Source organism: Carcharhinus amblyrhynchos, chromosome 25, assembly GCF_965287045.1.
Source record: "Carcharhinus amblyrhynchos chromosome 25, sCarAmb.v2.hapA, whole genome shotgun sequence".
Classification (NCBI taxonomy): Eukaryota; Metazoa; Chordata; class Chondrichthyes; order Carcharhiniformes; family Carcharhinidae; genus Carcharhinus; species Carcharhinus amblyrhynchos.
This window is the reverse complement of record NC_137348.1, coordinates 39,495,022-39,515,399: the sequence shown is the minus strand read 5'-3', so window position 1 is coordinate 39,515,399 and position 20,378 is coordinate 39,495,022. Positions and strand designations below refer to the sequence as shown.

General features: G+C 47.1%; 1 protein-coding gene across 2 annotated transcripts in view; it reads left to right on the top strand.

Moving 5' to 3' along the window:
* Window positions 1-18,133, top strand: part of pnpla7b (patatin-like phospholipase domain containing 7b) — a 309,370-nt gene extending 291,237 nt beyond the window's left edge. For both annotated transcript variants that reach the window (XM_080212442.1, XM_080212443.1), the window contains 3 exons: window positions 4,224-4,305; window positions 6,210-6,316; window positions 15,036-18,133. In XM_080212442.1, the coding sequence (XP_080068568.1) occupies window positions 4,224-4,305; window positions 6,210-6,316; window positions 15,036-15,098 (252 nt within the window). In that variant the 3' untranslated portion in view covers window positions 15,099-18,133. The remainder of the gene's footprint in view (window positions 1-4,223; window positions 4,306-6,209; window positions 6,317-15,035) is intronic.
* The last annotated feature ends 2,245 nt before the right edge of the window (window positions 18,134-20,378 follow it).

Below are 20,378 nucleotides of genomic sequence, written 5' to 3'. Positions count from 1 at the left end.
CACCCTTTGAGTGAAGAAGTTCCTCCTCAACTCTGATCTAAACTGCTCCCCCCCCCTTATCTTGAGGCTGTGCCCTCTAGTCCTGCTGTCCTTTCTGAGCAGGAAGAATCTCTCTACCTCTACCCTATCCATCCCCTTCATCATCTTATACGTCTCTATAAGATCCCCCCTCATCCTTCTAAACTCCGAGTACAGACCCAGTCTATTTAGTCTCTCTTCATAGTCCAACCTCCTCATCTCCAGTGTCAGCCTAGTGAACCTCCTCTGCACTCCCTCCAAGGCCAAAATATCCTTGCGTAAGTACGGCGACCAAAACTGCACGCGGTACTCCAGCTGCGGCCTCACCAATGCCTTATACAGCTGCAGCAAGACCTCCCTACTTTTATATTCAATCCCCCTCGCTATGAAGGCCAGCATCCCATTTGCCTTCCTGACCACCTGCTGCACCTGCAGGCTGGGTTTATGCGACTCATGCACAAGGACCCCAAGGTCCCTCTGCACCGTCGCCTGCTGCAGCTTTTCACCATGTGCATGAGTCGCAAAAACCCAGCTGCAATTGAACCTCCTCTATCCGTGCTTTCTGACAGTGCCATCACACTCGATGTGTGAATAAAACCTCAAGTGTCCTTAGTACTTTTCACAATTACCTTAAAACAAAATCGAGTTATTTTGAATCGCTTTTTCAATTTCTGCAGTAAGTGTTATAGAAATTTTCTGTGATGCCATTCCCTTTGCTTTGTCAGAGGGTGAAATAATGGGGCAGTAAGTGGATGGGGAGGGGAAGGCAGCTACTGCAGTTTAACACGTCTGTAAGGTGGCAAAGTAATAGCTGATATCTGAGACTTATGTTCCCTGTTACAGCATGGTGAGTCTTTCTGCACCTTCTGCGCAAACCAGAAGGAGGAATCAATAATAAAATTACCCATCACGATTTGTCAGTTGAATCCAGTCGGTCCCTCGGTCCATGCTTTAGAACCATAGAACCCTACAGTGCAGAAAGAGGCCCTTCGGCCCATCAAGTCTGCACCATACACAATCCCACCCAACCTCTACCTACATATTATACCCACTAATCCCTCTAACCTGCGCATCCCTGGACACTAAGGGGCAATTTCTTAGCATGGCCAATCACCTAACCCGCACACCTTTGGACTGTGGGGGGAAACCGGAGCACCCGGAGGAAACCCCCACTGACATGAGGAGAATGTGCAAACACCACACAGACAGTGACCCAAACCGGGAATCGAACCCAGGACCCTTGAACTGTGAAGCAGCATTGCTAACTACTGTGCTGCCCCGTTGCCCTTAAGTGGCTGAATTGCATAGAGCTTCAGTTTAATTCTGGCACTAGCTGTCACAATGGTTAGCATTGCTGCCTCATAGCGTCAGGGACCTGGGTTCAATTCCAGCCTCGGGTCGCTGTCTGTGTGGAGTTTGAACTTTCTCCCCGTGTCTGCGTGGGTTTCCTCCGGGCGCTCCGGTTTCCTCCCACAGTCCAAAGATGTGCGGGCGAGGTGGATTGGCCGTGCTAAAATTGCCCCTTAGTGTTCTGAGATGTGTAGGTTCGAGGGATTAGTGCAGTAAAGAGCAAAGAAAATTACAGCACAGGACCAGGCCCTTCTGCCTGATTGAAGGTGTCAGGTTACTGGGATAGGATAGGAGAGAGGGCCTGGGTGAGATACTCTCAGTGAGTTGGTGCAGGCTTGATGGGCTGAATGGTCTTCTGCACTGTAGGGATTCAATGACTGGGATTTCTAATAAAGCTGGTATTTTATAGGCTCTGTGGTTCAACTCTCCCTATCACAGGTGACGGATAGCATGTTCCCCAGTGGTTAGCACTGCTGCCTCACAGTGTCAGGGACCCGGGTTCGATTCTCGGCTTGGGGAGTTTGCGCGTTCTCCCTGTATCTGCGTGGGTTTCCTCCAACAGTCCAAAGATGTGCGAGTTAGGTGGCCATGCTAAATTGACCCTTCTGTTAGGGGATTAGCAGGGTAAATATGGGGGATTATGGGAACAGGGCCCTGGGTGGGATTGTGGTTGGTGCAGACTCGATGGGCTGAATGGCCTCCTTCTGCACTGTATGGATTCTATGATTGTAAGCTTCTAAACAGCATATTTCCCCCATCCTGGTTGTTCCTTAATTGATAAGATGGGGAAATTTGAACACTTCTGTTTATTTCTCCTAGGTTTCTCACTGCAATGTTAGGAGATTAATCACTAATTGCTGGAGATGCTGGGGAAATCCTGGAGGGTTGACACCATACACAGCAGTGTGTTTTCTGCCAGTCCCCATGGTGTATACAGAGTGTTGTGAGCAGTGAGTGTGTCCCTCAGGGTGCAGGACCTGTGTGTTTACCTGTATCCACGCTGTGGCTGACTCAGTCTCTCCCAAGGGCCACAAGGCAGCAGATTATGAACCTTTTGGGTGGCCAGGTTTGTTTGAGTCTCTGGGGTTTTGGTTACAGCCAGCGTGGCACTGTATAGGGACCTAGTTTGTCAGGGGTCACTGTTCAAAAATGAGGAGTTGCGCCTTTTAAGGACAGGTTTTCTCTGAGGGCAGGGAGTCTTTGTGACTTGCTTCCGCAAAAGGCAATGGAAGGGAATCCCAAAGTCTTTGAAAATTTTTCTATATTGATGCAATATTTCTAAGGCAGAGCTAGATAGATTCTTGACAAACAAGAGGGTGGAAGGTCATTGGGAATGGGCAGGAGGTTACAGTCAGACCGACCATGATCTTATTGAGTATTGGAGGAAGCTCGAGGGGCTGATTCATCTACTCCTGCTCCGAATTCAGACGTTTGTTGTTCATTTGGGAATGATCTCTCGGCTACTGGAGAGTCCCCAGTCACTCAGTTTGGAATGCTCCCATTCGATGGGGCTCAGGAGCTAGATCCTTGGGGATGACCCCCTTTACTGTGTGTTTGTGATCCCCCTCCATGCTGGATCGATCGGAATCCCCGTTGTTAATTATCCCAAAGTTAACACCCCAGCACGATCTGGAGAACAGCATTATTGCTGAATTTCTGTTCTCCCATTTCCAGTGCTTGGGGCAATTTCGGGATCCCTACTCAACAGCTTTCTGACTTGAGGAGGGGGCTGGACCCTTTGGTGATGCTGCAAGTCATTGAGAACTACTGGCACCTCCTGGAATTTCCTACTGCCAGTGATCTAACAGCATTGCTCATCCAGTTCCCGAGAGAGAATAAATATTAACCATGACACTGGGGACAAGTCCCCTTCAATTCTACCCATTTGAGCAAGCTTTTTCCTCTCCCGGCCTAATATCTCCTTGTGTGACTCAGTGTCATATTTTGTTTCATTGCATTGCCATGAAGCACTGTGAGGCATTACGCTATATTAGCGGTTCTATATAAATGCAGTTGTTGTTTGTTTATGCTGTTTGCGGTTCTATATAAATGCAGTTGTGATTATGCTGTTAGAGTTCTGTATAAATGCAGTTGTTTGTTTACACTGTTAGGTTCTATATAAATGCAAGTTGTTGTTGATGCTGTTATGTTCTATATAAATGCAGTTGTTTATGCTGTTGGAGGTTCTGTATGAATGCAAGTTGTTTATGCTGTAGGTTCCATATAAATGCAGCTGTTTGTTTATGTTGTTAGGCTCTATGTAAATGCAAGTTGTTGTTTACGCTGTTAGGCTCCATATAAATTCAGTTGTTTGTTTACATTGTTAGGTTCAATGTAAATGCAAGTTGTTGTTTACGCTGTTAGGTTCCATATAAATGCAGTTGTTTGTTTACGCTGTTAGGTTCTATATAAATGCAGCTGTTGATGCCGTTAGGTTCTATATAAATGCAGTTGTTTGTTTACGCTGTTTGGTTCTATATAAATGCAGCTGTTGATGCCGTTTAGGTTCTATATAAATGCAGTTGTTGATGCTGTTAGGTTCTATATAAATGCAGTTGTTGTTTACACTGTTAGGTTCTATATAAATGCTGCTGTTGAGAATTGAGAGGCTGTTGTTGACATGAGGAAAGCATGGTTGGGAATTTACAGTAAATCACTGAGTGCACAGCTCAGGTCAGTCACAAAGGGAGGTGTCAGTGATTAGTCTCTGTCTGTTCTCTCATGTCCTAACTGCGTCACTGTGTTTCGCCCGAAAGTTCTGTTTCTTTGACTGTCACTCTGTCAACACAGTGTGCAAAAACACACTCGTTCCTTCATCACCAGCCTTGTGTAATGTCAGTGTTCCCTTTCAACAGGTTACATGTCCAAACGCCTCCTTCACTGACTTGGCTGAAATTGTGTCCAGAATCGAACCTGCTAAAATGTTAGCTGTCGATGGTGAGTAATGGGTACTTCACTCAGCGTGTCAGTGTCTGAAAGCCTAATGGCCATCTCGTTTAATGTGTTTCATTTCCTTTCCTGGTTAACACCATCTTTGGCGCGGCACGGTAGCACAGTGGGTTAGCACTGCTGCTTCACAGCTCCAGGGTCCCGGGTTCGATTCCCGGCTCAGGTCACTGTCTGTGTGTGTGTGTGTGGAGTTTGCACATTCTCCTCATGTCTGCGTGGGTTTCCTCCCACAGTCCAAAGATGTGCGGGTTAGGTTGATTGGCCGTGCTAAGAAAATTGCCCCTTGGTATCCAGGGATGTGTAGGTTAGAGGGATTAGTGGGTATAATGTGTAGGGATATGGGGGTAGGGCCTGGGTGGGATTGTGTTCGGTGCAGACTCGATGGGCCGAAGGGCCTCTTTCTGCACTGTAGGTCCTATGATCTTTCAGCAATGTTCCCCCACCCACTCCATTGTTTGCCCAACTCCCTCCTCTTCCAAGTCGCAGAGCACGATTCACTGAACTTTTAATTTAATTCACAGTCTTTTAATTTAAAAAAAAACATTACTTATCCTGATGAGTGTCTTAGCGGGTAATTGTTTCCCAATTTTGATAATCTGTGCACGGTCAAGTTCACCGTTCTGCCTCTGCTCTTTAATCTTTCCCCCCCACCTTGCCCACTCTGTCTGTCCGTGTCCCTTTCTGTGCGCCTGTCACCTTTATTCTCTGACACAGGGGGTTCTCGAGCAGGGGCCCGCTGCCACTTGGGGTCTGTTTCAAGGACTCTTCAATAGGGTTGGAGTAGAGGAGAGACGGCAGGAGCTGTCAACGTCCCCAAACCATTTGCAAAGGCTCCACTGACTGGATCCATTTGCCTCTTCAGTTTGCCAACCAATCCACAGAAGCTGTGCCACAGGGTGGGATCCAGCCTGCTGTGTGTGACCCCCCCCCTCCAGCATCAGTCACCCATGGCCTCCCCGGCTGTTGTGTCAGGTGTTGAGAGGGGAATCGTTGCCACCGGCACATCATTAATCATCACCAACAGCAGCCCTCCTGCTGTGGCTGTCGATGGAGAGGATTAAAATGACAGTGAGAATGGGCCTGAGTTGAAATACCACACAGCAGTTTTAACTCGGAGCCCGTCTGGAGAGAGTGCAGGAAATGGTTCCAGGAATGAGAAACTTCAGTTCATGAAGATAGATTGGAGAAGTTGGGGCACCTTTCCTGGAGAGAGGAGATGTCTTGAGAACGGCGCTGCTGCCTCACAGTGCCAGGGACCCGGGTTCGATTCCCGGCTTGGGTCACCGACTGTGCAGAGTCGGCACGTTCTCCCCGTGTCTGCGTGGGTTTCCTCCTGGTGCTCCGGTTTCCTCCCACAGTCCGAAGGACGTGCTGGTTAGGTGCATTGACCCAAACAGGCGCCAGACTGTGGCGACTAGGGGAATTTCACAGTAGCTTCATTGCAGTGTTAATGTAAGGCTTACTTGTGACACTAATAAATAAACTTTAACCTTAGAGAGACTCCCACATGAAAAATGACAACTTGTCACAGGCACTAGAGGCTGTAGGTATCCATGGAAACCGGAGCGAGCAAGAATGTGTACCTTTAACTGCAGGGGAGAGGAAATTGGCAAAAAAAAACAGGGAAGATCCTTCTGAAAATTAAACAATGTTTTATATTTCTTTCAAAACTAGACTGCAACCCTGAATGCTGACATGTGTTTTACACAGCAGGGTGAGTCACATCTTTGGCAATGACATGAAGATCGTGAGTGCTGCGTTTTTCACCATAATGAACTGGCTTTGGGGTTTCCAGCCAGTGTGTGGGAAAAGCAGCACAATCCAGATACTAGTCTGACTGTACGTTGCCGATGCTCGACCCTTAATCTAGCGTCTGCCATCTGTTCCTACAGATGAGTCCGACTACCAGACTGACTATGAGGAAGATGCTTTCGACACAGAGAAGGACGACTACGATGGTATCGCCAGTGAGCAGAATGAAGATGAAATCTCGAACAGCGTAAGAAGCTTTTAGAGTGTGGCTGGGCACGCTGGAAGCACTCAGTTGGGGTCCCGTCAGTGTCTGAATGAGGAAGGTGAAAGAACCTTGTCCCCCAGTGCCACCGACACACTAGCTGTGCAGCTTGAATTTATTTATCTCTGGCTCTGTTATTGCCATTCTTACTGTTTACAGCCACTGCACAAACAGCGTTCACTCACTCCCCGTCTTCAAAACAACTGCAGTAAATAATACATTCGTATTACAGACTGACAGCTCGTTCTTGGTGTCCCTTCATACGTCTCTCTAACCTGAAACCGTTTATCTTAGTCTTGAAAGCTCTCTCGCCTTTTAACTGGGAGAGTTCTAGATTTCTATGCCACCTTTTTGTATGAAGGAGTAATTCCTGATTTCACCCTCCCCCATTCCCCGAATGTCCTGTCTCTAATTTTAAGATTATGGCACAGTGGTTAAGCACTGCTGCCTCTCAGCGCCAGGGAGCTGGGTTTGATCCCTATCTTGGGTCATTGTCTGTGTGGAGTCTGCACACGTCTGCGTGGGTTTCCTCCGTGTGCTCCGGTTTCCTCCCACAGTCTGGAAGACGCATTGACCATGATGAATTCTCCTTCAGTGTATCTGAACAGGCGTCCAAGTGTGGCAACTGGGGGATTTTCACAACAACTTCATTGCATTGTTAATGTAAGCCTAAATAAACTTAAACTAAACTTTGTTCCATTCTGCCACCAGGGGAAATAGTTGCTCTGTATCTACCCGACATCTTAAACATAACATTGTTTCAGCAGATATCAAGGCTTGCAGCAATCTGTCACTTATAGGGCAGAGAGGTTCCTTTAAGAAGAGAATATCTAACTCAATATCCATCTGATTTAAGAGTAGGCTGTCTGAACTCAAATAGTCTCTTGAAAAATGAAAGGAAGAAAACCGAGCATGACAGGTAATTAATCGTCAGAAGCTCTCAAAAGCCTGTTCGTCTTGACAGATATAATAAAGTTAAAGCATCTCTGATGCGCAAAAGCAAGGTGGACCGACTCTGTGACCTTTGCTTCAGAGTGTCAGCTCGGATTAGTCGGCAGCCGACTTGGCTCTGAGTCAGAAAGTTGTGCGTTCAAACCCAACTCCAACACTTGCATGTGTGATCTAGGCTGACGCTTTGGGGCAGAACTGAGGGAGTGCTGTTTTCCAGAGAAAAGATGTTAAACCCTTCTGTCTGCTCCAGTTATTCTAGTCCAAAAGCAAGTTACTGCGGATGCTGGAAAATCTCAGCAGGTCTGGCAGCACCTGTAAGGAGAGAACTGATGTTTTGAGCCCAGATGACAAAGCTTTGATAAAGGGTCATCTGGACTCGAAACGTCAGCTCTTTTTTTCCCTTGCAGATGCTGCCGGACCTGCTGAGATTTTCCAGCATTTTCTCTTTTGGTGTCAGTAATTCAAGTGTCTGTTCTTGAAACAAAAATCCAACAGTATTATTCAGAGCAAAGAGAAAGAGAGGAAATAAGTGAGGGGATACTGGGATCCTAAAACCAATGGAGGTTCCTGAGCTTCATCTCATCCTGTAACCCCCTGCACATCCCCATTTTTAATCATTCCATCACTAATGGCTGTGCTTCAGCCTGAGATCTGGAATTACCCCTCTGCCTGCTCTCCTCCTTCACGATGCTCCTTAAAACCAGCCTCTCTGACCATACCTTTGGCCGTCTGCCCCAATAAACCCTTACGTGGCTCAGTGTCAGATCTTGCTGGACAGTGCTCCTCTGAAACACCTTGGGGCAGCTTGCTATGTTAAAGTGCTGCATAAATGCAAGTTGTTGCTGAGAGTACAGAAAGAAAGGGCTAAGAGAAATGTAAAGGAATCCCTACACTATAGAAGGAGGCCATTCGGCCTCCATAGACTCTGCACCGACCACAATCCCACCCAGGCCCTATCCCTGTAACTCCGCATATTTACCCTACTAGTCCCCCTGACACTAGGGTCAATTTATCATAGCCAGTCCACTTAATCTGCACATCTTTGGACTGTGGGAGAAAACCAGAGCACCCAGAGGAGTCCCACACAGACATGGGGAGAATGTGCACACAGACAGTGACCCAAAGCTGGAATTGAACCTGGGTGAGGAGGCGGAATCTGAGTGTTGGACACTCATAGGACAGTACGAGTTTATCAGAGGGGTTACGGACTCCAGACCACTGGATCTTTCCAGGCCGACAGAGAGAGCTTTCTATTGTTTGACGGTATCAAGATATTCAAGCCAAGTGGACGAAAGGAGCATGTGTACAAAATTAACTAAGAGACAGCAACGAGTATCGCTGCACAGTTATTCTGCAGACTGCCAGGAAGTATATGGTGGGTCAGTATTTGGGCCGCTGCTCTTTTTGTGCATGTATGACCCAAGCTTGCGTGTACCGGGGTGTCTGTTTGCAGATGACGCAAGTTGGAAATGTAGGCAACTGTGAGGAGAACAGCAACAGATTTTCAGGAGGATGTTGACAATGGTGAAATGGACAGATTGGGGAATGTGAAGTGATTCATTTTGGTAGGAAGAATGCGGAAAGGCAAAAATAAATGAAACAATAGCGTTTTAAAGGGATGCAGGGGCAGGGAGAGCTCGGGTAATTGTGAACAAACCTTTGCAACTGGCAGAAAATGATGAGAAAGCTGTTATTGCAAACAGGATTGTCAGCTGTAGAAATAGAGGCATGCATTAGTGAAGCCAGACGATTATGGTCAATCTTTATAAATCACTTTAATAACAATACTTCCATTCTACGCATCAGCTGGAGTATTGTTCCATTTCTTGGGCATCACCCAATAGGAAACGGTGGCACGGTGGTTAGCACCGCTGCCTCACAGCGCCAGGGACCCGGGTTCAATTCCAGCCTCAGGTAACTGTCTGTGTGGAGTTTGCACGTTCTCCCCATGTCTGTGAGGGTTTCCTCCAGGTGCTCCAGCTTCCTACAGTCCATAGATGTGCCAGTTAGGTGGATTGGCGAAGCTGAATGCGTGGAGCTGTGGGGAGATAACAGGGCTGGGTAAGATTCTCTTTGAGGGTCAGTGTATACTCGATGGTCTGAATGGCATCCTTCTGCACTGTAGGGATTCTATGGTTCGATGTCAAGCCCTTTATGCATTGGGTTGTAGCAGCCTGGAATACATTGCCTAAAAGGAGATTTAAAAGTAATTTTCAAAGGAACTTGGATATGTACTTGAAAGGAATAATTCAGAAGAGGATTTTTCAAAAAGCTGGCAGTTTTTATTTGTTCAGAGGATGTGGACAGTGCTGGCTGGGCCAGCATTTATTGTCCATCCCTAATTGCCCTTGCTAGGCCATTTCAGAGTCAACCACATTGCTGTGGGTCTGGAGTCACATGCAGGCCAGACCGGATAAGGATGGCAGATTTCCTTCCCTAAGTGAACCAGATGCGTTTTTCCGACGATCGATAATGTTTCGTGGTCATCATTAAATTAGTCTTTTAATTTCAGATTTTTATGGAATTGAAATTTCACCATCTGCCCTGATGGGATTCGAACCCAGGATATTACTCTGAGTCTTTAGATTACTCGCCCGGTTAGGGTTAGGCTAGTACTCCACTGCCTCCCCATTCAAATGATCTCCATGTGTGATGAAGGAACACAGGAACAGGAGTTTAATTCCTTGAGCCTGCTTTGCCATTCAGTGAGATCATGGCTGATCTGCAACCTGACTTGATGTATCCTCTTTCATCACATGTTCATTAATAACTTTGGATATCAAAAAACTTTTCAATATTAATTTTAAAATTAATAATTAATCTAGCATTGAGAGTTCCAAACTTTTACCACCCTCTCTGTGTAAAAGTCTTTTCTAATTTTACTTCTGAAAGGTCAGGCTGTCACTTTTAACTCCAGACTCCATGCTCAGTGAAAATAGTATTTATCTTCTCCTTAGTATTTCGCCAAATTATATCAAATCACTCTTTGTTCTCCAGAATTTAGACAGTTAAAGTTTTGATTTGTGCAGTCCTGCCTTGTAAATTTGCATTTATATAGCACCTTTCACAACCACCAGGCACCTTAAAGTGAATATGGCCAATTAACTACTTGTGAAGTGTAGGCACTGTTGTGATGTGAGCAACATGGCAGCCAATTAACGCACAGCAAGCTCCTAGCCACAGCAGAGTGATAATGACCAGATAATCTGCTGTAAAGATGTCGATTGAAGGGCGGGCATTGGCCAGAACACTGGGGACAATTCCCCTCTTCTTTGAAATAGTGCCAGGGATTTGCCTGTCTGTGTGGAGTTTGCACATTCTCCTCGTGTCTGTGTGGGTTTCCTCCAGGTGCTCTGGTTTCCTACCACAGTCAAAAGATCTGCAGGTTAGGTTGACTGGCCATGCTAAAATTGCCCCTTAGTGTCCTGGGATGCGTAGGTTAGAGGGATTAGTGGGTAAAGTGTGTAGGGATATGGGGGTAGGGCCTGGGTGGGATTGTGGTTGGTGCAGACTCGATGGGCCGAAGGGCTTCTTTCTGCACTGTAGGGTTCTATGATTTTTTTCTTTGAGGGAGCTTCAGTTTAACATCTGAACCGGAAGTTGCCACCTCCAACACTCCCTCAGTGCTGTAACAGAGCATTTTGTGATCAAGTCCTGGAGTGAACCCATAACCACCTGATGGAGAGGCCAAAATGCCACCAACTCAGATTAACCCATGGAGTCCAGGCACGATTCTGGTAAAAGCAAAATATTGCGGGTGCAGGAATCTGAAACAAAAAGAGAAAATGCTGGAAAATCTCAGCAGGTCTGACAGCATCTGTGGAGAGAGAATAGAGCCAATGTTTCGAGTCTGGGTGGCCTTTCTTCTGGTAAATTTCTCTTGCACTCCCCCTGGACCAGTACATCTTTCCTGAAATATGGTGCCCAGAAATTCTCACAATACTCTATACATGCTCTAACTTGGGATTTGGATAGCTGAACCATGACTTCTACCCCCTTGTATTCTAGTCCTCTCGATATAGTGGTCAATATTCCATAATTTTTTTTGATATTTCCTGTACTGGTTCATGACAGTTTAATGATCTGTGTAACTGGACACTTTGGGCTTCCACTGGTACTAGCTTTTCATCAGTTGGGAAATGCCCTGTTCCATCCTTTTTAGTTCCAAAGCGTATGACCATATTATCGCTTATACTGAACTCCATTTGCTACTGTTTTAGCTTAGTCTAGACACTTAGTCTAGCAAGATTTCTTGGTAGTTTTACGCTCCCATCAATGCTGCTCACAATGCTGCCAATCTTTGTGTCATTGGCAAATTGGTTATGTAGCTTTCTAATCCATTGTCTGAGTCATTCGATGACTAGCTGAGGTCCCAAGATAGATCCTTCAGGAATACCATGAGTCACATCCTGACAATTGGAATACCAAATCTCACCCAATTTCCTAACTAGGTCAGTAGGAGCAGAAGTAGGCCATTCAGCCCATCAAGCCTACTCCAGCATTTAATAAGGTCATAATTGATGGGACACTTCAATAGCCTTTACACCCGTTATCCCCACAACCCGTTATGTTATTGCTAATCAAAAATCTATCAATCTTTATTTTATATATACACAACGACTGAGCTCCCACAGCCTTCAAGGATAGAGTATTCCAGTTTCACAGCCCTCTGTGTAAACAAATTTCTCCTCATCTCAGTCCAAAGTGCTTTTCCCTCACTTTTAAATTAATTGTGCCCCCTGGTTCTAGATTTTGAAGTATTTTGTACATTTCAATGAGATTACTTCTCATTCTTTGAAACTTTAGGCCCAGTTTGCCCAATCTCTGTTGATAACAGCCCCACCATCCCTGGAACGAGTCTAGTGAATATTTGTTGCACTCCCTCAATGGCAATAATATCCTTTGAGGTAAGGGGACTAGGACTCCACATGTGGTCTAACCAAGCTGCTATACAATTGAAGCAAGACATCACTACTCCTGTACTCAAATCCCCTTGTGATAAAGGCTGACATTTCATTAACCTTCCTAATAGCTTGCTACACCTGCGTGTTAGCCTTCAGTGACCTACGGACCAGGACACCCAGGTCCCTTTGTACTTCTACACTTCCTAATTTCTCACCGTTTAGGAAATAATCTGCACATCTGTTCATAAGAACATAAGAACATAAGAAATAGGCCTCACATTTTTCCACAGTATATTCCATCTGCATGTTCTTGCCCATTTACTAAGTCTGTCCAAATCCTGTAGCCGCTTTACATCTTCCTCACAACACACATTCCTGCCTAGCTTTGTATCACCTGTGAACCTGGAAATATTTGGTCCCCACATCCACATCATTAATATATATTGTGAACAGCTAGGTTCCAAGTACAGAACCTTGTGGTATTCCAATATGCACCTCCTGAGGGTATGGAAATGGCCCATTTATTCCTACTTTTCTGCCTATTAGCCAATCTTTAATCCATGCCAGAAATTGCCTCCTATCCCATATACTTCTATTTTCTCAATCACTCTCCTTTATTAAGGCATCCTGAAAATCCAAATATACCCAAATCCAGCATTTCCCCTTTGGTTAATTTTGTTAGTAACATCTTCAAAAAACTCCCAACTCCATCAAGCATGGTTTCCCATTCATAAATCCATGCTGACTGTGCCCAGTTAGATTATTGCTTTCCAAGTGACCATTTATCCCATTCTTTATCATAGATTCTATCATTTTCTCTGCTATTGATGTAAGACTAGCAGCCTTGTATTTCCCTGCTTTTTCTCTCCCTCCCTTCATAAATAGTGGGGTGACGATTGCTACCTTCCAACCTTCAGGAAGAAGTTGCCTTCAGTTCTGTGGGCTTCACCTTTAGCCCACTGTCTCTGATGAGACACTTTATCAAAGGCCTTCTAGACATCCATATAAACGTACAATTCTTTGAAGTAATAGGAAGCTAAAATGGATAGCTAGAATTTGGGTACACGTCGGCTCAGTTGTGGAACAGGCTCGAGCGGCTGAATGGCCTCTCTTGTTCCTACTCTCTGAGCGTAGGTTAACAAGACCAGCAATTGGTCATTCGTCCAGTTGTCAGCAATAGCAAAGCTCTGCAGAAGCTGGCAACATGAAATAAAAACAGACAAGGCTGGACATCCAATCAGGCCAGAACTCTATCAGACCAGCCTATGGACCTTCCGCTGTTTCCTTGTTGAGAGTTCTAGTTAATCTCCCCACAGCGTCATCGCCCTCCCAGCCTGCCCCTCTTAGCACCCCCCCTCCCCCAGCACATCTCCCTTGCCCCCCCAGCATGCTCCCTTGCCCCCCCCCCCCAGCACGTCCCTTGCCCCCCCAACATGTCCCTTGCCCACCCCCACATGCTCCTTGCCACCTCCCCCACCCCCCCACCCCCCCAAGCACGCCCCTTGGCCCACCATTAATTCCTTACCCTGTCTGAGGATCAAGCTGACATTTCTACATTTCCCCCAATGTCATTTGTTTGTATTTGACATGTCCTTCCCTCACCTCCCACTGTCCTGTTTTCTGCCTCACTCCGTGCCTGTTCTGTTAATATCTCCGGTAAGCTGTGTGACCTGCTGAATTATTTATCATCATATCTCACAGCATAGAATGTTCCTTAAACACCTCTTCCATTGCAGTATCTCTTCTGAAAGCTTCCTTTAAACCCACCTCAATGACCACTCACTCGCTCTGTCCTCTGCATTATATTGCTGATCAGTCCCACTGTAACATCACAGGGGATGCCACTATTTTAAAGGCACGTGCAGGTGTTGTAATGCACAGGTTAAGAGGTGATTTGCATTATTCACTATTACATTATAAAAGGGGGTTATAGAACATAGATCACCACAGCACAAACAGGCCCTTCAGCCCAGAAGTTGCGCCAATCATATCCCTACCTACCAGGCCTATCTATAACCCTCAATCCCATTAAATCCCATGTACTCATCCAGAAGTCTCTTAAAAGACCCCAATAAGTTCACCTCCACCACCACCGACGGCAGCCGATTCCACTCACTCACCACCCTCTGAGTGAAAAACTTACCCCTGATATCTCCTCTGTACCGACTCCCCAGCACCTTAAACCTGTGTCCTCTCGTAGCGACCATTCCAGCCCTGGGAAATAGCCTCTGAGAATCCACCCGATCTATACCTCTCAAAATCTTATACACCTCTATCAGGTCGCTTCTCATCCTCCATCTCTCTAAGGAGAAAAGACCGAGCTCCCTCAACCTATCCTCATAAGGCATGCAATCCAATCCAGGCAACATCCTTGTAAATCTCCTCTGCACCCTCTCAGTAGCTTCCACATCCTTCCTGTAGTGAGAACTGCGCACAGTACTCCAAGTGGGGTCTGACAAGGACCTCCTTTTCCACTTGTAATCCACGCCATGGTTAAAATCTCCAACAGCCTGCCAATGGAAAGAGCTTGTCTAACGGTGCTGCAAATCCGGCCCCTTTCCTCTGCTCAAGGTGTTGTTGGAGAGCTGGGATCAACTTGTCAGAGTCCATTAGGTTGGAGGCTGGAGCGGTGCTGTTCTTTGTACCCGGAGTCAGGAGCAGCACTCTGTTTGGGTGAGTATGTATCTAAATTTTCCCTATCTGCGTGTGGCCTTTCACCGTTGTTCATTAGGCTGGCTTTCCTGGATGCAGGTGCTGGTCACCCCAGGGCGGTAGAGAGGGGAGAATCTGACGTATGCTGAAGGTTCAGTGGATCCTTGCCATAGTGTTTGTTTCTTAATGTGTTACAGGATGAAGAGAGTGAATTCAAGGAGACCGACTTCACTTCTGGGGCCCAGAGCACCGCGGCCTAATGGAAGGGAGCTGGAAACGGCCTGGCATGGCGATGGAGTTATTTGAGTTCTGTTGTCGCGTGCCACATCATTCTTTACACTAATCAAACAGCCTCCCTCCGTTTCATATCTCGACTCTTGAGGGGGACAAGAGTGTTGATGACGAGGTTGTCAGGACGACATTGCTTGCCACACACCCCCACTCTTAGCGATTGGTGAGTGTGTGTGAAATTGAGGCCTTAGATTCGTAAAACCAAATTGTACAGTAGTAGTTTTTCCAGACTGTGAACTTGAGTCAAGATGATGTGTCAATGTATATTATTCCAGGACTTTATCCAAACATACTGTCCCCCACCCCCACCCCACCCTCAGTTAATAAATGTGCAAGAAGGTTCCAGAAGAGAGTCGCACAGGCTCAGTTAGCACTTTAAATCTACACATGGTTCAGCTTTGAGTGTCATGATGCAGCACTTCATCTTGTTCCTGCCCAAGTGAGTGTGTGTTTTTAAACAGTTTAGATTTGCCTTACACTGCGCTCCTGTAACTGCAGGGACGATGGAGGAGGGGCTGGCCACTCGTTACTAGCCCTCTGCCAAAAATGCTGCTCTCCTGGTCACCAATAGGAGGCGCAAGACTGCGGACCTAAACACACTTGCCCTCTGACCTTTCCTCCCTGCCTGTATGGAGCGGGGGTCACTCATCTCAGCCTGCGCTGTGGGAGGGTGGAACAAACATGCCTGGCGTACATTTCGCCGCACACATACACCACTCCCGCCCCACTCCACCTCTCCTACCAGAATCCAGACCGTCCACCTCAAACCCTGGTATTGTGCTGAGAACCAATCCTCCCTCTCCTCGTTTGCTTCCTGTGGGATAGCTAAAGGTCAGAATGGATCTCGGTAAAAGATACAATTCAAATTGCCGGCCTTTCGAACCATCTCCGCTCCCCAAATTATTGTTGTAGCATTGTGATTGGTTCATTGTTACCATGGAAACTGACACATTGCCAAATTCTGCCCCCCCACTCCCCAGCCATTGGAGACCAAAACCCTGCTTGCCTCTCCCCAGTGCTGGTCTACATCTGATTGTCCACATTCACACTGGCTGACAGCGTCCCTCCAGGAGACTTTGTTCCAGTATTCGAGGGCAAAAGTGTGATTTTCTGTCAATTTTTTTTTAGCTGATCCCTCTCTTTCTCCTCTGTGCGGCTCAGTGTGAGGAGAGCCAGATCAGAGACTGCAATCCCCCAACCCCGACCCCTCTGCCTAGTGGCCACGATTTAAGTCACAGTGAGATGAGCCACAGATTACTGGGTGGAATCTGGTCGCAGCCCAAATCCCCCACTGTTCAGAGGCCATTCCTGCCCCCTCCTCTCCAATCCAGAATGAGGGAACAGTCCCCTTCTCTCCTCGCCTCCCCAGAGGGGACGGACAGCTGATCTGACACACCGCCCTTGTGCTTTGATCAGGGCTTCCATTCTCGGCAGACTCTCTTGGAGGTGAGTGGGCGCGTATCGGATGGAGATGTGTGTTGCTCAGAAGAGGTGGGCGCGGCAGGGTGATGGCTCTGTTCCCAAGTGTAACGCTTGCGTCGCTGTTATGTGGTGGATGCATCTCCCTGCCGTTTGAATTGTAACAATCACCACGGGGTTTCTCACAGTTTGACTTCCCCTCCCACACTTGTTTTGTGCTCTTCAAGCCGGATTGGAGTTCCGATCGGTTGACTGAATAACATGGGCAAAATGTACCAGGGAAACGAGAGAGCAGTGTAGCTGTAAGGCAGCATCATCTGTGCCCCCAGGACCGCCGGATCTCCTCCCTATCTCCCAGATTTGGATCCACTGTAATCATTCAGCAAGTGATTATTGCCAAGTGCTCAATCATTCTGCAGAATATCAGTCTGTAAAAAAAAAATGTTGGGAATGCAACCGCAATATCTAGAAAATAAACAAATACAGATCAGTCCCACATCCACTGGTGTGCACACGATTCCATCCCCGTGTGCACGCATCTCCATCCCCAAGTACACATGTTTCCATCAGCAAGTACACACCTGCCCCCCCCCCCCCACTCTTGCTCGACAGCTATTTCCCACGGATTTACATGCTGTCCTCTCTTCCCGCAATTCCTCCTCCACCCCAGCCCCACAATATAGTGGACGGGAAGATGAGGAGTTAACAGTTGTAGCTGTAGGACGGCCCAGTCACTGTTACGCAGCCGAGACAAGTCCCCTGCTCCCAAGCCTGGGTCGAGGCTGCCCGTACCAGTAGCTCATCACTCCTGTTCCTTTTGTCCTCCCGCCCTTTGGAACCCCCAGTTAATGGTACGGTGAAGTGGAAGGATCAGTGTGCGAGGGGAGCTCCCATCGCTACACAACTGCCGCTAGATATTGACTAGTAATCAAACCCTAATGTGATAGGCATCACACTGTAGTTTTACCAGCAACTTACCAGTGACCTATCTATGAGTGTGCTATGTGTAGGATGGAGCAGAGAGCTGTATGGGGAATGTGTTGCAGTTGAGATTTAGTGTGATGGAATGAGTGCAGAAATCCCACAGAGAAAACCCTTCATCCTCTGTCACAGGAGGCTAGACATGATTAAGACTCGGAGTCTTAACAACGATTCCACCGTTGTGCTTTTTTCCTGGTTGCTTTCTCGAAACGTTGAAGATAAAACCACTAAAAGGAACCACGTGAGCCTTTAATAGCATCTCCTGCCAGTTCCATCAAAGGAGAGTGAAAGGGGGAAGTCATGCTCCATAAATCATGCCTCTTCGCCATGTAATCAGAGTTCTGAAGCAAGTTAAAAGCTTAATACGAGCGACCTTCGCGCACACTGAAAAATACTAATAGCCAAAAAGACTGTTAACGTGGCTGCAGAGCTCCTGTAGCCATCCCAGCTGCGAGCTGGGTGAAGGAACCTTTCTATTTGTTGCAATAATCAATGCAATATTTAATGTTATTGAAGTTTAATTGTTCAGAGCTGAGAGGCTGGTGATCATTAACTGGGGTCTAGTGCCTTGACAATGAAAGAATTATTCCTCCCCTCTGCTCACCCTCCCCCCCACCCCCACCCTGCCAATTGAGGCTTCCCATGGCTCCTGCCAGAGATGGTAAAACGAAAAGGCATTTAAACCACCCAGAGCAACATTTTAATTAAAATGGTTTGACCTACCTTCAATGGAGTAAATTTACTATGGGAGAGTTTCAAATCAAATCACGTTAGGTGTGAGGGAGTACGTTAGCAAACAGTTCAGAATCCCCTTGCCAGTTAAAACTGGAAATTAGAGCAGAGACTCCATGTGAAGGGTGGTTTGAAGGTGGATCTGCTGTAATCTTTACACCCATAACAATATTGTATCTGCCCCCATCCTGTCTGAATTGTAGCCTTGTTTATGGCGTCTTTACTGAGCTGTTCTGGAAGTGTGTGGAGGCACAGTGGTTAGCACTGCTGCCTCACAGTGCCAGGGACCAGGGTTCGATTCCCTGCCTGTGCGGAGTCTGGACCTTCCCCCCCCGTGTCTGCGTTGGTTTCCCCCCACAGTCCAAATATATGCAGGTTAGGTAGATTGGCCATGCTCGTGCCAGGGGGGAATAGCTAGGGTCAGTGTACAGAGTGACAGTGACAGGGGCTGGGTGGGATTGTGGTCGGTGAAGTCTCGATGGGCCGAATGGCCACCTCCTGCACTGCAGGAATTTTATAAGTCCCAGCACCAAAGCTCTTGAGGCATCAGTGATTCCACGAGTCCAGTTCTCCTGTTGCAGAAGGATATGTCTGATGCCCTTGATTTATTGCTGGAATGAGGCTGTGAGCTGAGTTTTGAGCATCCAGGCCCTTTGGTGGGAAACACATGAGCCGTATTCCCGGGAAACTGCCAGGGCGGAACAAGGACCCTCTGCTCCGTTTACTGGGAGATGGGGAAAGGTGAGGAAATGAGAGTAACAACCCCAGTTAATACCCAGCCTATCTCAACTCTTTAAATGTGATTAACAATGTTGCTAATTGTATAAACTCTGCACCCCCTCCCCTCCTCCCCAAATGTGTTGAACTGGGAGGACAATCTTTCTTCGGATCACTGTCTAAGTTTGAATGGAAAGAGGTGAAGCACAGAGGACATGTATTGTCTTAAGAACAAACATTTCTTGTGTTTTCTTTAACGTTCTGTTAACAAGCCCTGAATTTTTGGCCTGTTAGTGTGGATGTGCCTGTGGCTCTGATCCATTCTGAACACCTCCCAATGGGTCAGCCATGGAGAGACACCAACAGTATCCAGGAGAGAAGCCAGATCTCCCATCAAGGCCAGCAGCCCTGTTGGCTGGGAGCCCAGCGTTATGTTTATGTGATGTACTGAAGACAGGGCATTCTCTAAAGACCCAATATATGATACTGGGATCAGGAAAGTTACAAGTGCCACCCCTGGCTGTGTATCACGCAGTGGGGTGAGTGGGTGACAGGAGCTACTGTTAGTCGCGGTGTCCCCTGAGCAGAAGAAGCGATGGGGAAGTCCCAGATTGGGAGGTGGGAGAGAAACACAGCCAGTCAGTTGTGATTCCATCAGCCACTGTCAAAACTGGCACCCAAGCATTGCCACTTGGGGAAGGTAGCAGGAAGTTGGCAGGAGCTGTCCTTTGTAGAGTCAGTGCTTTCCGTTTCCAGATGAGCTCCTCAATAACACCCTCACCTCTGAGGCAGGTAGTCAAGAACGCTCTGACAGCTCAGCATTATTGAAGCTGGCTTTTAGCTAACCTCCAGCTTGAAGGATCCCATGGTACTTTACAAAGAGCTGGGTGGGGGGCGGGGGCGTGATGGTCAACATCCACCCTGGCTAACATCACAGAAACTGGCCCTTTGTCTCACTGGGCTCTTGCTGTGCGAGTATTGGCCGCCATGCCTTGCCTGCCTGCCCAATACCAGTGACTGCACATTCAGGAGAGGAAGAGAAAAGGGAAGAAGCTGCCCTTGAGCAGCTGGGTGAACGCACAGGCTGTTAAAGCAGCTTTTAAAATGGAACAGAAATTCACTTAGGGACTTGTGTAGGACCGAGACCATTAACATAAACCCCAGTCATCGGCACAAGCGAATGGACAACTTCTACATAGAGAGCGTTTACACAATGGCTATTTCTTCTATGAATCTGTATGTAACTAATGTGTGAAGTATTTACACTGTCCACTTTATATTGTGCCCATGTGCCTTATATACCCATTAAAAGTGACCTCTTCATTGTTCCTTGTCTGAAGATCATTTAAAAATACGTACAAAAATCAGGGCAGGAGTTACAGAGCCTGTCGCTCGGCAGC